The sequence below is a fragment of the Rhopalosiphum padi genome, chromosome 1 (assembly GCF_020882245.1).
Source record: "Rhopalosiphum padi isolate XX-2018 chromosome 1, ASM2088224v1, whole genome shotgun sequence".
NCBI classification, from domain to species: Eukaryota; Metazoa; Arthropoda; class Insecta; order Hemiptera; family Aphididae; genus Rhopalosiphum; species Rhopalosiphum padi.
Window position 1 is genome coordinate 50,512,730 of NC_083597.1, and position 22,642 is coordinate 50,535,371.

General features: G+C 25.2%; 1 protein-coding gene and 1 long non-coding RNA gene across 2 annotated transcripts; both read right to left on the reverse strand.

Moving 5' to 3' along the window:
• Positions 1 to 404: 404 nt before the first annotated feature.
• On the reverse strand, positions 405 to 11,304 carry LOC132931821 (pre-mRNA-processing factor 40 homolog B). Its single transcript, XM_060997852.1, has 17 exons — positions 11,005 to 11,304; positions 10,734 to 10,932; positions 10,284 to 10,338; positions 7,784 to 7,910; positions 7,569 to 7,717; positions 7,438 to 7,499; positions 5,658 to 5,845; positions 5,316 to 5,576; positions 4,166 to 4,394; positions 3,346 to 3,479; positions 3,166 to 3,280; positions 2,561 to 2,673; positions 2,396 to 2,503; positions 2,135 to 2,329; positions 1,264 to 1,368; positions 993 to 1,142; positions 405 to 758 (listed from the first exon to the last, which is right to left on the reverse strand). Exons 1-17 carry the CDS (start codon positions 11,005 to 11,007, stop codon positions 624 to 626), a joined length of 2,328 nt encoding a protein of 775 aa, XP_060853835.1. The 5' UTR covers positions 11,008 to 11,304; the 3' UTR covers positions 405 to 623.
• Positions 11,305 to 20,725: 9,421 nt separating this feature from the next.
• LOC132918702 (uncharacterized) lies at positions 20,726 to 21,675 on the reverse strand. The gene is made up of 3 exons (XR_009660535.1): positions 21,559 to 21,675; positions 21,363 to 21,445; positions 20,726 to 21,251 (listed from the first exon to the last, which is right to left on the reverse strand). It is a non-coding gene; the product is annotated as an uncharacterized LOC132918702 (long non-coding RNA).
• Between the last annotated feature and the right edge of the window lie 967 nt (positions 21,676 to 22,642).

The window sequence follows — 22,642 nt, forward strand, 5'->3', positions numbered from 1 at the left end:
AATAGCTTAAATAATTTTATTATTAAATATCATATAGAATTATTTGATAATTTTATATTTATAAGTATAGATAATGTAATAATAAATATAAATACTTAATACATATTATCATATTCCAAAAACCACAGATAAATAATAAATACAGAAATTAACAAGTATTAATTAACTAAGAATTTTTTTTATTGTGTAGGAACTTATACATACATTTTTTTTACAAAATATAGGAATTAACATATATATTTTTTATTTTACCTGCTAAGTCTTGTGTAAGAATTTACCCTTACCCGAATTCTATAGTTCATAATAATGGATAAGTAGCTTTTCAACAAATGTATACCTCATAAAATAGTAAAAATACTAAAAAAAAAAATTGTTCGTATATTATATTAACTAAATTCAACACATTTATTTCATATTATGATTTATTTTATTTTATAATTTTCATACAGCAACCATTTCTATACAGTTAAAATACATAAAATGGTCATGGCAAATTAAAAAACTTGCAATCAATTATACATAAAAATGTTTTCCATCATTACAATTTATTCAAGAAATAAATTAAAATAATCAAAATGTAAAACATATTATCAATGTCACTATGTACAACAAAATAAATTGGTTTAGTTCATTTCGTCATGCAACTGAGCAAGCAATGCTTTCCGTTTTGCTTCTAGATCGTCATCACTCAATTCAGCAGATTTGGAATTTTTCTTATTTTTCACATCTTCTAAATCAGATCTCCTCAGACTCGATGACTGCAAAATGGCAATAATAATAACCCATTAAGATTATACAGAAAACACAAGGTATGAGATTTTAAATATTACATATACTATTCAGTTTAAGAAATGTCAGCGCACTGCATATTTTCTCTCTCTGGCCCATGCGTGATGTAGACAAGACGTATTTACCCAGAATCATATTTATTTTCTTAGAGGTCTGAGAGAGAAAACCAGAAATGCACTCTTAATAAATAATTGAATACATACCCTAGAGCGAGATCGCGTTACAGGACTTTCAGAATGTTTCTTTTTTTTCGATTTCTTATTTTTTCTCCTTCGGTTCTCACCATCGCTCATGATGTCAGGTGAATCCTCTTTGGTCTTTTTTCTATACTTATATTCAGAATCAGTGGATTCCTAGATATTTTTATTTACCACAATTATTATTATTACACAATGCATAAATATAATAATTAATAATCATTCTCGTTCATAGAAAAAGGTATATCTGTACAAAACACAGTTTATTTTAACCTACCAATGATTTTGATCGAGATTTCTTTTTATGTTTTTTATTTTTCTTTGATTTTTTCATTTTAGAATGATGATGGTTGCACACTTCTTCAGTATCAACAAGGAATTCCTATATAATATATGAAAAGTACAAAATATATAACAAACTATTCATATGTTTAACAACAAATTCACTTACATGATCAAATTCGTGTTTATTTAAATAATCAGTACTATATACATCTAAACATGCATATTTTTTAATTAAATTTCTCTAAAAAAATTATAGAATTAAAAAAAACTTGTTATCAAACGATGATATTATTATATTATACTTTGATGGTTATATTTTATAATAAATATGCATACATATGGACGGAGTCTGTAAATGTTCATAACAATTTCAATTAGTGTAGATTATGATGAATACATTTCTTCACTATTCAAAAAAGTACAATACACCATAAGACATCTCCTTACATAAATATACATACATATAATTTCCATTTAATTTTAATTTAACATTGTTACCTTAAATATTTCCTTTAACTTTCTTTGTACATTCTTAAAACAAATCTAGAAGTTAGAAGGTTTTAAAAATAAACTGTTCAAAATTTATCAAATTAAATTCAAATATTTAATAGAAACCCATTAATTACTCAATTTTAAAATAAGAAAAATAATATCTTCATTAAAAGTTTAATATAACATAAAACTTGGTTATTGTTGGTATATACACAAAATAGTAAACATTATAAGAAGTAAATAACATATTTAAATTTTAAATTGTATTATTATTACATACATTAAATTGCTTTTAAATACACATTTACATTACCTGTATAATTGATTAATTATATTAAAATAAAAAATATAAATTATAATGTGGACGTTACCTTAAAAATACGAAGTCTTTCAGATTCTAAAGTTATGGCTTGGAAGGCTTGATGGTTCTCAATTTGTCCACGCACATCATCCCAATTAGATTTATAGTCCACATCCATTTCTTTAAGCAATGAACGAAATGCAGTTTCTAATTTCCGCTGTCTCCTATTTTCTTCTCGTAATCTTTCTCTTTCTCTTCCTTCGGCCTATTAAAAAATTAACAATAATAAATAATGAACAAAGTAAATTAAAACAAACAAATATTCAATTACTTTTTCAATAAAACCATGATAAGCCAATTTCACATTGCCAGCATCTAAAGTTTCTGATTTTTTATCCAAGCAGACTACTCGAGCAAACTCTTCAAATGTAGTATTTACCTAAAGTAAGTAAGAAAATTTAGGTAAAATCTCTAAACAACAGTTTAAATAACTTACATCAATTATAAATGAGTTTTCTTTGAGTATTTCTTTGATAATTTTTTTTTCTTCGTGAAACCTTGATTTTAAATCTTCCACATAGAATTTAAAAAGATCTAAAGCTGTAGAACCTAAACATTTACAATTTAAACTATAATTCACATAATACAATAATATATTAATAAGATGTCATAACCGCAGGTCTCCATATACGGATGTAAAACAACAAATTTACGTTTAGCAGAATCAATTGTATGCTCTTATCTTTAGTATTAAAGTAAATTTACATATCATAAAACACATAGGTAATAATGTTATCTAGGCCATCTCATGAGCTTTTATTGATTTTTAATTTTTAAGTGAATTATAGTTATGTTATATATTAAAACTTTAAAATGCTCGTAACTCACTTTAAAATTAAAATTGCAATAAAAGCCTATGAGGTGCCCTAGATAATATTATTACCTTAAGTTTGATAATAGGTAAATTGACTTTAAAATTAAAACTAATAACATAAAATTGATTCTGCTAAACGTAAATTTATAATGTTTAACGTTCATAAGACAGAGACAACAAATGCAGGTATGAACTCTTATTGAACTGTTAGCAAAATTTAATATTACCAGGTTGACCGAGAAGAGCTGAAAACCTAACATCTGTACTTATAATAGGATATAATTCTTTCCATAATGACATTGATGTTAATTTTCCTTGCTGATGAAGTTCTTCCAAAAACATCTAATTTTAAATAATTATGAAATAAATAAATTTAATTAAAAAACAAACTCTATTAAAATACATACACCAAAGTTGTCACGGTTTTTTCGCTCTTGTTGTTTTCTTCTTCGTCTTTCTCTTTCTTTATCGTGTTCTTCTTCTTTTTCTAAATCTCGGATGTGATCTTGGAATACTGTAAGAGCATCTTCTTTCTCCATGCCTATGAATCAAAATTAACTATATTAATAATAATAAAAATAGTTTATAATATTTTAATATATCAGACTATCTTGTAGTATTATCTAGACAGTGCCAGGAGTTTTCAGCATTTTATTTTTTTATGGCAGACCAAATTTGAAACACATTTGGCATTGCAAACCAAATTTTTTTGAAAAAATTAATAAATTAAAAACAATAAAAAACTAATATATTATTTTCAAAACATTAATTAGTTTGGCAGGCTGCAGCCATAGATTGAAGATCTCAAATCAATTGGTTGAATATTATGATTACACTATAATCCACCATAATATACGCTCTATTGAACATTTTAAATAATGACGTAACACTTAGTATGAATACCTTTCCTCAAAACTTTTATTTCATTATCTATTTTTTTAATCAATATTTTTAAATTTCCAAAGTTTCACATTTAACTAATAGATAATAACACAAAACTAAAATTCAAGATAATATTTGAAATTGATAAATTGATATGATTGATAGGTCGAAACTTTTAAATGGTTCATTTAAACTAAGTCAATACAATCAAAATATATATTGTCATAGTAGAGAGCATCTATAGCTGCTGCTTGATACTATAAAAGTAGTATCAAAAAATATCTTATCTACCTAACAATTAATGAAGTTTATTTGTGAACAAAAAATAATTTAATTAAAACCAACCTAATAATTTTGGATCATTTACAAAATTTTGATTATTAAGAAGCATTTCTTGAACTTGGTACCAAGTAGTAGTATGATCAACTATTGTCATAGCATCTAATACTGATGCTAGTTGTTTCATGTTACGTTTTTTTTGTACTTTAGATTCATCTTTTTCCCTTTTGGCTAAATTAAACATAACATCATCATATACATCACGACGATCAATTTCGGATACATTCCTCCATATCTAAAATAAACACAAATATAATATAATTTTTATAACAATCATGTCAAAAATATTTTATTTAATTCTTAAAATATAATTCTATCCACAAATTTAATTTTTCAGGTTTTTTTCTTTATCAATCTTATTAAGAGGCAATTATTCTCAAAATAGAAATCTAGTGTTTCATTGTCTTTTAAGCAAATTGGTTATAGAATTTCATAACTATTATCAGAAAAGTAACTTAGGCCTGGAAACATTAATATTAAATTATCAGAACCTTTTTAGAAACTTAACTACTTTACCAAGCCTCCATTTTAATACAAATCCTTTTACTTGAAACTAAGCATTATTAGTAAAATGTTAAGTATTATTTCTTCGCTCCAAATATTTATATTATTTTTTCATGTTATTAAAAACCATGTCACATAGGCTCTTACTAAGTCATATAAATTTTAATTTTAAAAAAGTTATAGAGTAATTTTTTCATAGTGAAAAACATTTAAGTTAATAATATACAATGACTTTGAAAGCTGACCATGATTTCTACTATACCAAAAATTGCTTGCTCGTGATGGAAATTAAATACAAAATCTGAGGATGTGCTATGAAACCTACAATGATTTTAGGCAATGTTTAAACAGTCAAAGATTTCTTTTACTATGTGAAGGGTGATTTCCTTCTTTTAGATTTTAAATCAATATAAACTTAATATGTTATGAAATATAATTGAAACCCATTGTAATATTGTAATTTTATAATTTTATACTATAATACATGATGTCTTAATTTACATCAATCCTTACTTAGGATATCTAGGTAACATTATTTTGAACAATAAATATGTTAATAGAAGAAAATGTCTCATAATTAAAAAATTAATTAGGGAAAAACTGTGTACCTATAATTTATAAAGCAGTTTATTATTAAATGTTATTTACTTACATCTAAATGCTCATATTTCTCTTCTAGTCTATAGTACTTTGTCTTGGATGTGACATCTTCATTTTTCATTAAAAACTTTTCTAGATCTTCTTTGGCCTTTTTAGCTTTTAATCTATGTTCATCTTTTTCATCTTTTTGTTTTTGAGTTTTATAAGCATTAAAAAGCTGCCTTTTTTCATTTAACTTTTTTACTTGTGGATAAAGTGGATCACGACTAATAACTTTTACAGTTTGATCCCATGACGCATTACTAGGAATATTCTAAAATTCAGTAAAAGAATAATCAATAATAATGTTATAAACATTATGTTATTTCTAATTATATTTAATCTTAATTTATACTTTTTTTTTAAGAAGTTCTTTAAATGCTTCAATTAATTCTTGTTTATTTTTCAAAATTGGTACTTCTTGTGCTTGGAATTTAGATTTGAATCCTTTACCAGATACATTATTGGCCGGTCGATTTTCATCAGGAACAGCTATAGACGCTAGAGTAGCTGCCATTGCTTGATCCATAGCTGATCCAGCATCTTAAAAATTAACAAATCATTAATTATTAATGCATGTTTATTGAACAATTATTTACATTTTAATCCTCTACTTTACTATTTTTAATCACACATATAAATATACATATGCAAAATTTTTTTTTACATATTTCCTAAAAAATGTGATGCCAGAATACTATAGACCTGCATAGACAAACCATATGAATAACTTATGGTTATACAATACAATTGAATGATTGAAAATTATTAAAATTAAAAATATTGATTTCCCTTCATTAATTCTAAATTTTAAATAGTTTTATTACAAATAATTATGTTTAGATTTCTGTGATAGAAAGAGAAAAAAAAATTGAAAATATTCCATATAATTGTTTTTAACTTAATTAATAATGATTAAGGCATGATTTATATGTTTTTTATCTGCACTAGTGATGGGCCGAAGGTTAGGTTAGGCCAAACCCTTGATGTTCAGTTCGATTAGAAATTTGAACTCGACATAAAAAAAATTCAAACCAAACTATCAAACAACTTTTACTGTTCAAAAATCGAACTTGAAAATATGAAAATATTAGTCAAACTAGACTTACTGGCCACAATAGTTCAAAGACCAAATATTTGAATAATTCTTCAAAAGTTATTTTTTAAAAATAAAAATTGATAATCATTATTTAAAAATAATTATACTATTGGCGATAGAAAGTTATAAACTGTAACAGGCATTTTATGTACCATTTATAATAATAATGATAAAAAGTATTGAGTTCGAGTTCGACTTAAAATGATTCTAGATTCGGTTTGGTAGAAAATATGAAGGTTTGGTTCGGTTTGATTTAAAAAATCAGGGTTCGACCCATCACTAATCTGTACATAAAAAAAAACTAATTTTAAATAGTCCAAAATTGAGTACTTTAACAGTTAGGGAAATATGGAAACCAATTTCATTATTCATATTATATATAGTAGCCAGTAGGCTGAGAGTAAGACAATTACTATATACTGCTACTCTTCAAAGTAATAAAATAATAATAATCTTTATATATTTAAGATTATCTAATAAATTACAAATATAGAATACTAGGATAATTATTTATAGTATCCAATTATCATTATTCAAAGATATTAACATGCTATTTACATGTAAATTCAAAATGTAATAGATTTAAAACCCAAGAGTGATACGACACATTTCCAAGATTATTTTACATTTGATTTCTAAAATATAATATAGAAAAAACTTTCATGTAGACCATTCATAAATAACTGATTTTAGCTAAAATAATTTATTTTTGTTTTTTTTTATTAAAAAAAAGTTTAAATAGTTAATATTTTATTGAGAAGATATGTTCAATATTAAATTACCTGTTAAATTTAAAATGTAAGTAATAATAAAAAATTTACTAAGAGATTTCTTTAATTTAAATAAATACTATTTAATTTAGCTTTAAATTTACTTATCAGCCATTAATGATTGATCTGCATGAACTTGTTTTTCTTAAGATATGTGAGAAATAAAGAAAACAAATCTTAGTGTGGCATCCTCTAATGAAACTAAACAACTAAAAAAAAAATAGAATGTAATCAAAATATATTAATTTCTATCGTGAATCATTTACCTATAGAATCCATTCCTCTATCAACTGGAATTTCCAATGATTGCTGTATTAGAGGAGCTTGACTAAAACCATTAAATTATTCATTAAATTAAATCAGATATGTCAATTATAAAAATAAATATTATTAATACATTATTCCTTGTTCAGAGGCAATTTTCATTTTTAACTCTTCTAATTCTGGAGGTATGGTCCAACTTGCTTCTTTTGAATTAATGTTATGATAGTATGTAGCACCAGTATCTGATTTGTATTCTTTCCATGGACATTGGTCTAATAGTAACTAAAAAAATGATACAAAATAAATATTGTCAATAATTATAAGAATAAGTAATGTTTCACTACTAACCTCTGTCTTTGTTTTTAGCTCATCTGGTTTTTCCCAAGAGCTTTGTTTGGTTACTGAATTATAATAATATAATCTATCATCTGGAGCCTTATGTTCAGTCCATTCACTTATAGGTTTAGTTTCATCACTATACAAATATGTACACATTAATAAACATAGAAAGAAACTATATACCATTATCCTGAGGATATCTAAATATTATCACCAAAATGTACATCTAAACTCATCGCTGGGTCCAGATTTATATGCAATAATAAAAATCTATAAAATATGCACATTCATATCATAAATATGCAAAATTATGTTTTTTTACAAATTAATAAACTATACGGTTTTGAAAAAAAATATTAAATACTCAATCCTAAGCATATGTACAAAAAACTTAATTAAAAAAAAATGCAAAATAATATTTTTTGTTTACATTGTGTAAGTATAAAAGTATTATACAATATTATAGAAAATTATTATTATAAAATTCAAAAAAAATTATTTTTACGAAATTGTGTTCAAAAGTATTATACTATTTATATTAAATTATTATTATGGTACGAGTACCAGCATAAAGTAATAAAAGTCGATTTTTAGTTTTCAAATTGAAAACTTCTACGTATGCATATCTCAAAGGATAGTTTTGTACTTAGAAAAACCTCTTTCCACGTCACAAGATACAATTGGTGCATATTTAAAACCAGATAAATCTTTAACTGACAGTTCCTCATCTTCATCACATTCTGTTATGTTGCCATTGATTATTTTCAATGTGGAATAACCATGATTTTTTAACATTTGTAGCAAAATTTATCCCTGACCCTCCTTCGAAATTATTTTTAATATTTTTTACAAGTAATACACACCTCTTAAAGTAATATTTGATTGTTCTAGTATTGTTATTGTATTTATTAAACACTGAAAGTGTGTTGTAATAACAGCAAGATCATTTTTTAACTCTTTATTATGAAATTAACTATATGCGTTTTCAATACACTTTGCTTCATTTAGGTTAAAAGTGTTAATAACACATTTTACCTTATTGAAATATTTCCCATAGTAAATTACTGCTTCAAGCAATGTACCCCAATGAGTTAATATTGGTTATGGAGGTAAACTCACAAGTCATAACATATTTATTAAAATTATAGTTGTAGAATATGCAACATTTATACAACTATCCAGAAATATGCAATATCCATTTTCATTCAAATATATTACAAAAAAAAAAAAAAATTAACCATAGAATCTACACATTACAAAATGTCAAAATTTATAATCAAAATTATTCTACGTGAATTGTAGAAGAATATGCATTTGCATATAAATCCGGACCCTACTCATCACTAATAGGATGAATAGAATATATAATTTGTAGGAAAATATTGATTAACCTAAATGTACTAAATATATCATAAGAAAAAACAAATTATTTTAAACACCATGCTTCTCAAATATGTTTAGTTTGAAAAAACCAAGTTATACGACTTACCCAAAATTCATTTAATATAATTTTCCCCAAATAGTAATTTGATTTATTTAAAATATTCTATTTACATTAATTAATTAAAATAGTGTTATAAACACAAATTGTTTAAATGTAATAATGATTTATTGTTCAAATATGATAACTCTTACCAATTGTAGTCCTATTCTCTTGGGTGTCACCACCAATCTCAGATACTGTAGTACTGACATTCAGCAAAATCAATAGGAATCGTGTGTGGCCTAATATCAAAGTTTACCATTTTTAAAGTGTAGAATGTTAAGGGCCAGTTATCAATATACATGCATACATAAAACGAAAATTAACAGAATTCAATATCTAATAAAAACGTATTAATTTTAATAAATGAAAAATTGTGTAGTACAATAAAAATCAAAAGACATAACAAAGAAAATTAACTATATCTATATTACTTGCTAGATTATTTAGTGTTTCCTTATAATGGCAAAAGTGAATATGAACCAATTTTTAAATATTAATGTTTATTTAAATTCAATAATTAAGTTAATTTTATGAAAATATTAGTTATTAGTTAAGTTTTATTATATAAATTTTATTATTTACATAGCAGTTTACATCAACAATAATCACTTTTACATAAACAAATATTATATTGTAATTTGAACCTTTTTACCATTTACAATAAAAGGCCTGAACAAGAATCCAGTGGTTTGTTAAAACTAATCGAGGGAAGAGCAATGAAAATATTTGATTATAATTTAGTATTCATAAGTTGACTAGTGGTACAAAATAGAATATCCATTTCACAGAATTTGAATACATAGAACATCCTATACAATTTCTATTGTAAAATTAAGATGTAGGTAATTACAAGACTATATACATTTCAACCAATTTTTTTTTTCATTATAAATTTTGCAACTGTTTAATACAAATATAAGGACTTAAAAATATCACCAATAAATATTTACGTCATATAGTATGTTAAAATATTATCACTAAATAAAATTATTAACTAACACATTTGTGATAAATTGTACTCACTTTGATGACTGTGAAATTGATTTGTTGAAAGATACTGGAGCTCCAACAATTTCTCCTACAAAAAAAAGTTATGTTAAATTATAGTAATAGCTACTACAAGTAATTACAATTTCAAAACTTATAAATATAACTTTTAAAAAATAAATACATTTCACCAATATTTTTTAGAAAATAATTTTAATTTTTTTCAAACAGAAACAACTCATACAGAGGGATTTTTTTAATATTTTTACATAGCTGACCATTTATTATTTTTTTTCTTTGATATCGCAAAACTACATACAAGGAAAGAACATTTAATTAATAAAAATCATTCAGTTATTTAATAATATAATATACTTATGTACTGAATTATAACTACTTGAGTACAATTTTATTATTAAAAATATTATTTAGAAACATCAACAGATATTGTCATAAGGAAATTGTGTATATTTAAGCAATGTTAACCTGGCATGTTCATGTTAAACGGAGGCATGAACGGTGGAGGCATTCCTGGTGGTCCAATACCCATCGGTGCCGCAGCCATGAAGCCAGGCGGTATGGCACCCGGAGTGAAGCCCATCTGAGTCGACGGCGGGAACGCCGGTGGCGGTATCATCGGAGGAGCTACACGGGTGTTCAGGGGCGGTCCAGAGCTCGGCGAAGCCTGAAACAAACAACAGTACAGAGCGTAAACAAAAGTCGCTGTAGGTAACCAAAATAATGCAAGATCACTCACCATTACTACGACTACGATTCCCGGTTATACATCAATATAACCGAGAGTTTAGTGCATCGAGTGACGACGTTGATGACCCTCAGACGGAAGGCATCTGGGATCAGGTGAACTGAGATCGTTGACTGTGGAAGTAAACGACAGAGTGAAACATTAAACAAACAACAACACGAATCCGGCGGGTAATTTCAATATTTTAATTTATAACGTTGATGTTGAAGATTGTTCGTCTTGGGATCCGGATCCGGAAAGTTTTTTTGTTATGTTGTTGCCGTTGTTGGTGGACACAGAAATGAAGTTAGCAACGGATGCACACTGACGGATGGGTCGCGGCGGCGCAAACCGGCATTCTCACTCTCGCGATAAAATAATATTACCACTACCGTAGTTCCAAAGAGATTCGACAGTACACGCCGCAAGTCGTGGTTATCAGCGTTTCGGGAGATTACAATCGCGGTCACCGCCTTTTATCGTTACAAAATATTTAATATATTTAATATACATCATGATTTAAGATATATCGTGATATATTATTTATTTTATTATAATTGTATTATTATTAATAATTTAATAAATTAATATTGTACATTATTCAATATCCATAGTCCTTCTTATACGCCAACACAATACGGTTGTAGACTTGTAGTTAGTAGTAGTGGCGGATTTAAGGGGGGGCCCCGAAGGACCTCGCCCTCCCCCCACCATTGGCGTAAGTTAAGTACACATATTTGTATGTATTTGTTAATTACTGAAAAATTTAAGTTTTGCGTTTTGGACTATGCCCCCCCCACCCCAAAAATAAATCCTGGATCCGCCTCTGATTACTACTTACTTAAGTAGTTTAGAACTTTTTTTTTATTTTTTCAGTTTAAATCGACGACGTCGTGGGGACCGCTTACGCATTACTTCCACGACGCCGCCATGTAGTTTAGTACCTAAACCCATTAGAACTACAACTGTCTACAACGTAATATGTACCTACCTTGTCCGTTTTAAATGCACTTTACTTAGATTTTAAATGTTAATGTCTCCTTTAATAAAACTTTCACTGGCCACTAAAAATCGCATATTAATAATATATATCTATTATCTACTCTTAATTATTCAAAACGTATATCCCGTGAAAAAAAATGATTGTAATCAAGTCGAATGTTCATCGACGATTATTAATATTATTGAACGATGACAACACAAATGTAAATTTTCATAATCATCAAAAACAAATTTTAAAAGATAGTTGCAGCCTGCGAGTAATGGCCACGAATGAAAGTATTGAAAAAAATAATGATAATATTTAGACCTTAACCTTTTCAGTACCCAGACACATTTGCCAATGGCACATCCACAGGCCCAGGTTTATTTTTAAATTTTTCACCTTTATCTTTTTATACTAACTGAATAAATTATTTCCATACAAAAAAAAATATATTTATTAATTAGTTACTAAATAATTAGCTAATATTAATCGATCAGCCAAGGTTTCCCAAAATTTAACGATAATTGTTTTATGGTAATAAATACCAAAATAATTATACATTAAATAAATACACTAGTCGATTTTTTATATAATATAATATAAATTAATTTTTTTTCTTCACATTTAACAAGTTAGGTAGGTACTAAGTACTAAAGTACATTACTTGCGTGATCAAATGTGTGTAATAATAATAACGTTTCATAAAATTCCCAATACTATTATAAGATATATTATAATATATATAATATTATATAGTTAATTACTTTAACCAATAATCAATATTGATCAATAAATAAGTTTGTAAATTTTATGCATTTTAGTGTATATAGATTACATTGCTTATGTTGATGGAATTAGATCGAATAACAATATTTTCATATCTGAAAGTATGTAAATTGAATACAAGCGCAATTAGTATGGTACTGAACCATAAAATATAAGGAGTGCAATTTATTGGTTCAGTTTTGACCCAAAACAAAAACTTTGTTTCAGGCGCAATTGGTTTATGCCCGTTCATCCGTTTTCGCCTTTCAGCCAATTTACTTTTCGACCAAATTAAAAAGATTTATTCCGTTTTCAACCAAAATCGCATTCTTTCCTTTTCAACTGATTCACTTATCGGAAAAATAAAAATTTTAATACTTACTATAATATATAGGTATGTTATACATATAGAAAAGTTTAAAATATACCATATATTATTTATTTATATATTACATAAATAAATGTTAATAATTAATTAATAAATATATGTTGTTCATATGTACAACTTATATTTTTAATACTTTTCTATATGGCTATAATATGCATTATATGTATAACAATGTTATATTAAAGTACAATAAATGTAGATTAGAACTTTTAAGTTGAATAGAAAAGGAAAGAATTCGATTTTGGTTGAAAATAACCATACCCGTTATAATATTGGGCTTATGGTGTATACGAATATAAGATTAATAAAAAAAAAAACCTTTTTAATGTTTAAATTTGCTATGTATCTATGTAACATATAAAACTATATACATTTTTTTTAAATATAATTTATCAATTGTAAAACTTTTTTTCATCTGTTTAAATAAACACTGTTTAAATAATTATACAGGTAGTTACAAAAGAAACTATGACGTATTACGTATAATATAGTTATACATTGTATACTTTAGTCTATGAGTACAAAGAAAAAGAAATATGTGTGGTATAGCGTCAGATCGTCTTATTTATGCGTTAACATTTATAATTGTTAAATAAATAAATTGGTATCCAAATTTCAGAATTACTAAATAATTTAAATGTATAGATAATATAAATTTATATGCATTTAGTTTTGTTTATAATAAAACGTAATTTATTTATTTTTAAATATGATCAGTTATATTTTCATATTTTATGAAATTCATTTGTATGTCTTAAGTTTAAAAAAAAATGTGTTTATTCATAATTACACAAGACACATACAGCTCATTGTTTAGTGTTAAATTGTATGATCTATATTATCTTCGTGCAGAGGAAATTTCTTGTAATATACTTATGATACCAATTTAAAACCTATTTACCAACCTAAAATTAATATTGTAGTCTCATTTGTATTGTATATTATTGTTATTATTTATCAATATTCTTACAACATGAATATCTGAGTGCGATAAAGTACATTGGAAATGGAGATTTATTTTTGATAAAAATACAATTAAGAGCGGTCATTTTGTTGATACTTTTTTTAGTAACAATTAAAACCATTGAGAACGATTCATTTTCCACAAATATAGATTTATTAGACAGAGTAAGGATATTTTTGAGAAGTGGACATACCGACATGGCTAACAATAAAATATCCACATTGAGTTGTTAATAATATAATGTGAGAATAACGCTGTTAGAGAAGTTTAGGGTGAGCACTGTGATTCCACGATAGTCACTTCAAAAATTGAATGTCAAGTGTTACGGGAAAATTGAAAGGAAAAAAACCTTTGGAATCAGTTTCAACCATACCAGTAAAAATGATTCTAACTATGAAAAACATTAACAACACTTTGGTTCTTTAATATTTTAAATATGTTCGAAAAACAATTTATTGCAAAAAAAAAAAAAAAGAAAATTATTTCCCGTTTTATCCAAGACTCTTATTGAAACTATTACTGAACGTTTAAATAGGAAAAATGATGATGATTTTAAACATATATGTCAACAATTTATTTATTCCCACGAATAAAAGCATTTAAAATGTATTACGACTAAAGAAAATCAAAATTGTAAAAAGTAAATTGCACAACATTTTTGGCTGATGGAACTTTTTACCACGCACTAAATAACATTTAACCATTGTATGGCATACATTGTTATCAAAGTTCCACTAATTTTCTTTTTCTTGGAAAATAAAGCAAAAGAAAATTATTTTGACACGTGTAATTATTAAAAGCATATGTGACTCACAACTACGTCTAAATTTTTAGAAATTAAAAACCTACATTTAGATTTTGAAATTGAAATACATATAAAGCTGCATGTGAAACATTTCCCGGTGTTATGATATTTGGCTGCTGTTTTCATTTAGGTCAAGCTTGGTGGCGTTAAGTAAGATATTATTAAGTAAATGTAAATATATACATAATATTTTTTTTTACAATAATGTACTTTTAGATTAATAAAGTTAAAATGTTCAAAAATGTATTTAAAAACATGAATAGTGAATTTGGTAACTGGTTGAAATTGTTTCTCAAACTTCCATTTCTGTATCATTATAAATAGAAACATTGCACAAAATTTCGTTCTCAACAGTACTGTTTTTTTTTTCGGGATCGAAAATTACTTTATTGATCCATTTTGAGCATTCTTAATCATACGCCAAAAACAGTAAAGCGTTCTCAATCGTATTAAAACTTTATTTTTTATTGATTTAGTTACAATACTTAATACCTAATAATACAAAACGTTTATGTACCTATGAGAACTTTAAAAAAAATTGAATTGAATATACTCCATTATTATGAACATAATAAAGTGTAAATCTACAGCATTAAAAATACAACTATATTCAACAATAATATTTGGATTTAATTAAGTATTTACGAGTACCTAGTTACTATAAAATTATATTATTTGAAATTTACTTTTAGAACGAAAATATAAATTTATAATTAAATCACGTGTTTTTGTAAATTATTGTAAACTACGATCCAGACAATTAAAAATGTTGTAAATTAATTCAACATTTCTACAATCTATTTTATTATGTACAATTAATTATTATAAAGTATTAATCAAAAAATAATAATCTTTTTATGTATTACATAATATGCAAATTGAATATGAAATAATAAAACTTAACATTTTTATTTTTTATTAAAAAAATCACATAATATACACTTACCTTGGTAACACAATTATTGTACAGCACCCATCTTCATAATATGTTAAAGAAATTTTATAATCGCGTAAATTAATTAAGATAATAATATTAAATTAATAAAATTATTGTCATACGTAATTAAATATAAATATAATATGTATATTGTTACTATTCATGTAATCAGCAATAAAAGATTAAGTACATCAAAGCATTAAAAATTAGATTTTCACCATGATGTATTAAATAAGCCAATGAATTAACAGAACAACAAATCCTCAGTGTTGTAGTTGTGTGTGATTAAAATAATTTCAAATAATGTAGTTTCACTTGCTGTTTAAATAGAAAACCATTTTATTTACTATTACTTAAGAATAAACATACGTGGCGTGACATTTAATATACTTATAGTAGTCGTTGTTTAATAATTATTATGTTCACCGGTGTATATTATTCTTATGCCTATTATTTGTGTCTTTATCAAATGCATGTAGTATATTAACATATATTCGTTTATATCATAATTATAATTATTATTTGAACTTTTAAGTATACAAATGACAATATGATAATATAATATTATTATAAATTTAAAAATATGATATCAATTATTAATAATTAAAAACGATACACGCAAAATAATTTTTATTTTGAAATCCTCATCCTCTATCATTCGATATTCGTCATAATCATTCTTGCCTTCATTAAGTAGTTAAATTATAGATTTTAGAGAGAAAATATCAAGTTTACTTTAAATGTGTTATCAATGAGCAATTTTTTCTTTAAATTATTTTTTTTGCTTAGGTACTACCTATGTACTTGCCCCTTGTTTAAAAACGTATAGGCAACTTAATGTACTAAACTTAATTGCAATGTTGATCGTCATCACGTTCATCGTTATTGTTATTGTATATTAATATGTTATGTCTTCAAAAAAATGAATATTAATGAGCTATACAATAAAATTTGGATTAAATTATTTCTAACGTAGGGATTGTTGGTCAATATAATAATTATTATTTCTACTAAATGTACGTTTTATATATTTATACACATTGCTGAAAGATTACAATAATTCAAATACAACAATATGCATTGACAATATTTGACGTCATATGTAAAATAATAACATAGCAATAATAATAATAATAATAATAATAGTTATTTGTCAATTGAAAATACTTTAAATCGTTGTTCTTTATAATATAATATATTGATCCAATAATCATTGGATAAGGTGTCATAATATATTGTCTAAGTTTAAAAAGTGTTAACCATTATTCTACTTTACATCTTAAAATGCACACTGATAATATTTCTAGATATTGGACATAAATTATACATTTTATTTTATAATATAAGAAATTGAGATATTATATAATGTCCATTGATTATTGCATTATTATAATCGGTTAAACATTTTAAACTTAAATATACTTTACCGTCAACATTTCTGGTTATTTTAGTATCTCAAATCAGATTTTAATAATTATAATAATTTAAATTGTTTTCATAGATATAACTTACTGATAATAATATAATATATATATATATAAGACGTTGTATTATATTATTATTTATTTGTATTATTTAATTTAATATTATCGAATATTACTTTTCAGCTATTTCGTATTTTGTTACTCACATATAATTTCATAATTTAGGCAATTTGTTTTTGGCCAAAATTGATTTAACCTACTGTATTACTGATAAAAAAAATAAATTAGTAAAATATTACTCGTTTTTCGTATTTATAATGATTTATCTATAAATTCAAATTTAATACATTCATAACAAATTTATTTTTAACTATCATTCATATTATAGAGTTATCATAGTATATGCAATAATTAACCTATTTTACTAGATGTCGCATTGATGTCTGCTAAGTGTACTTTTTAAAAATAAATTTGTTTATATTTATTTTGGCTTTTGTTGCTTTTGGGATAGTCATATTTTACTGTTAAGCTTATAGATACACACACACACACACACACACACACACACACACATATATAAATTTATATACATTTATATAATACACCTCCAGTCTATATACTATAATGTATAGTATCGACATAACAAAAGGGTCGAGATGGGAAGTTTCTTGCTCGGTCCAATGCTCGGAGTTGTGTCGATTTACAAAAACCAGTCACGTGATGCGAAATGCAGCTAGGACTAAAGGGAGGGTCTAGAATGTAATTTTCTTCGTACGAGTCCCTGGAGGTTTTACCTACTGATCTTTCGTTTATCTGCCACGTGAAAAAATGCGATGGCCACGAAAACAAAAAAGGGATGTAAAGAAAAACCATATACCTCTCTATCTATATATTATATTATATACCAACTCTTCCTTTTTTTGCTCTCTAGCAAAATAGATTGAGAAATGTGTTTTTTTACATTGAATATTACATAGATTTCCTTATAATAAACTGCAAACTCGACAATGATTCGTATAAATGTATTTATATTACCTAAATACGTTTCACGATTGTTTGTATAATATGTGATGTTTTCGATTTTTTACATAATAATATGTAGTGAATAATAAATAGGTAGAATATAGATACTAGTAATAAAGTATATCAGTATATGCAATAATACAATAAATATAATACATAGTTGTACATGAGAAACAGGGCTTTATATAGATCCAATTATTTTATTTTAATAATCAAATTCAATCGTTAACATAATTAAAACTTAAAATAAAACTATGTAATACCATTAAGTATATTAATCATGATAGTTATAGTAATATATTATGTATTAAACTCAATGCTTCAATGGTAATACTTACCACGCGTATACCTTAGTCTGAAATTAATAAATACATAATATTATACGTTATTAGATGCCTACAATAATTTGTTTATAAACAAAAAAAAAAACATTAAACAACACGTCAAATACATTATATCTATATTATAATACTATAGGTACATGAGCCGACACCGCCGAGTGGTGAATTGATAATATTTCGACTTTGAAAAAGTCACAACAAAAAACAAACAGATGGCGCTACGGGTGTATACCTATTTTATCGTTCAGTTTTCTGGGGCAGTCTAAGTTAACTCGGTTGCATATTACAATTTATAGCCTATGTAAAAATATATGTCCTTATATTATGTACGATGGATACACAAAAAACTACATGTAAATCGAATTAGTAATACCAGAGCTAGTAACACAAATATACAGTTATACCCTATATTATTATGAACGAGAGTGTAATATATTATTATATTTATTATATAGGACTATATTAATATAGGAAGTATAAGTACTGGGTATGTACACGTTAATAAAATATTTAAAGTAAAGTTAATACGTGTGCAACGTGTATAACTTATAACAACGCCATTGGTGCTGATCATCTTTTAAAATGTATTATTATTGTTATTGACTAACACGAGTTCAACTAGTGACGTAACTAAAGAACATCGATTGTCTGTGGCAAAATAATCCAACTGGCCAATACAGAAGGAGATATGAGGGACATGTAACTATTATCCACAAAATGTATCTCTCTATATACCACAGCTAATAGGTTATAAATAATTGAAAACATGTTATTACACGCGTTACTGCAACGAAGTTACATTGTGTAAAACGTATTTCTTGATTTCGTTACAAAAAAAAAAAAGTATAACGAAAATTCAACGTAAATTACTTTTGATAAGTAAAATTATTTGTAACGATTTAACGCGTTATATCATTTCAAATATTTAAGGTTAAAAAAATTGTCAAATAATATTTTACAAGGTAAATATTATATACAATATAAAATTTAATTTTAAATCTTCACAATTCAGTTTTCATTATTTGATTATTTGAACAAAATATTTATATTACTTGCTTCCCGATTTGAATTATTCTCAAAATTTGTATAGAATTAAATACAATTGTTAACATTCTTAATCTAAAGATTTAAGGTATATTACATATTATTTATATAGCTATAAGAAAGTCATTCAATATTAAATTTTTACATTTCAAATGTATTTAAAAACATATTATAATATTATGATATTAATATATATATATATTAGTATTTTTAATAATTGTTAAAATAATACATTTAAATAGTTACAACTTACATTATAGTCTTAAAAAAGGTCATGTCATTAATGTATACTACCAGATACAAGTATAAAGTCATTAACTAGAAACAGTAATAGAAAATTCAATATTTACTATAAAAAAATTAATAATAATTAAATATAAGTTAAAGTAAAAGTCTTATAAATTAAATTGAAATATCTATTCTATTAAATTTCTATTTATTTTTATCTGTTTACAAATGTTTTCTAATTCTTTTTATTATAAATAATAATACTTAATGGTGTGCGTTTAATAATGATAAAATGAAATCATTCTTTTTTTTCAACATATTGTTAATATTATGACTATACTACTTTTGAATTAAGTTAGTAATTATTGACAATTGATAATAATTTAAAGAGATACTCTTGAACTGCGTACTACATCTTATTGGAAAGTAATTTAAATACAATTTTATTTGAGTAAGTACCTAACAAATACAGTAACTTCATTACTTTTTCCTTCATGTAATTAATAATGAAACGTATAATATTACTTTTAAAAGTAACTTACTTATCACAGCGTTGGTATATCATTGAATTCACTCTATTTCATATCCGATGGATTTAAATTTCAATACATTTCTTAATTATACTTTTGAGTATATAACATAAAAATATTTTATTCGTTAGTTTTAAACTCGTGTATGTATAATTTAGGTACCTATGGATTATTAATGTATATCTTAATATAGGTAATTTCATACACTGTAATTGAATATAAATACAGTGTAAACACTCATATTATTACAAAAAGTTTTAAAAGATAATTATTAGTTGCAAAAGAAATTTAAGAATGAACTATATGATATTAGTATATTACAATAGACGATATAGTATTGGACTATAATATATTTCTCTAGTATACAATTATTGTGTATTTTACTATTTAATTTAAATTGTATATGTTTGGGAGTTTATATAATTTATTGTATTATTTTCGTCGTTTTACGTTTGTGTTCAGTGATTTAAATACTTCATTAATAAATTCTGTCCTTTACTTGTTATATTGTGTTAGTTAGATTTAGGTTCTTGAGCGGCAACATAATATTATACATACATTTTTAATTCAATTTTACTGTGCGCAATAATTTTCTATGGGGTACTATGACTACTATGATATAATAATGTATAGTACCTAATTAAATATTGACGACACAATTATGTTATACGCACAGTATAATATAATAGTCTCTAAAGTTTAGACAAGACCATGAGTGAAGCGTGCACGCGTACTTGCTCTGTAAACAGTAATTTCTAGTGATCTGTAATAAAACGATTCATCTACATTTTTCAACCGGTGTGCCGCTACCATTCATTAGACGTGCTGCGAGCATTTCAAAGTTTTTTTATTATAATAATAATTATTGTCATTATTGATACAAAAAAAAATATATTTAATAATAAAATATAATTTTTATGTAAGTACCTAACTCACCATGTGTAAAGCGTTCGTTGAAGAAAAAGTTGTTCATAACTGAGTTGTGTGCCGTGTTTAAACAAAGATTGAAAAACATTGACCTATACATTTTTGAATTTTTAAACAGTGATAATTAAGTTACTAAAACATTTTAATATACAATTATAATAATAGTAAGTTATTCGAATAATTGTTTCTATTAATACTTGCTTACTTAGTACTATTTTGTGGTGATATTTCAATTTCATGTTTTTCCAATGATTTTGGTTATTTAAAATATTGATACTCTTCGATTTAGTTTGGTTCTTGTGGTTTCTGTCTAGAAAAAAATTTGGTACATATTTTTAAGTTCCATGTCTACTTACACATAATTATTGAAATAAAATCATTTTCAAATATATAATGAACAATTTTTTCTACTGTTTTTATTATTATGTTATTATAGATCATTTCTGATTTTGATATTAGATCTATGAACTACATACTATTAACTAAACAGTATATAAATTTTAATCTACGAATTGCAATGAAACAAATTACGGCGATAGGCATTAAAACAGGAAACAATTAATTTTTACTAGATAGAAAATCTGAACTTACTTCTTAAACCATACTATATGATAATATAATAATATGTTATCTACTTTTTTTTTTATGTAAATAACGATCTAACTTGCTATAGACACGAATCAATATAACTTGCACAGCATATGGCAATTAAAGTTGTCCTATATATTACAGTCCACCATTGACATGTGAAAATAGCTTATATTTAGGTACGCACTTATAATATATTAATATTACGGTATAGGTACCGTGATTCATATCATTACGGTTTATTATTATTATTATGTATTTTATTTTATTTTTCGGTTTAACTTTGTCAATGTTGATTCAGCTTGTGCTAGAGTTTATACCATCGCGATATTCGAACATTTTTTCGTTATGCACTTAAATAATGTTAAATGGGTACCTACATTAAATATTATAATATATTATATATTATATGCATGCACCGTAATATGTACGCATATTTGAATAGGATGACGCGACCCTTCCCCGCGGATCGTCGCGCTTTTTTTTTTTGTTCATCCTTCAAAGGTTGTCGAATGAATTAAAAAAAAAAATGTATAATAGTAATAATAATAATGAAAAAAAAATACCCCGTGAGGGTTATATTATCCCGTCGGCGGGGTGCTGCGCCCGTCATCGTCTCGTGCATACAGTTCTCTATACGCAGATTATAATATAATATAATATAATATACCGCGACGACGACCCGGACTACCTACACCGTC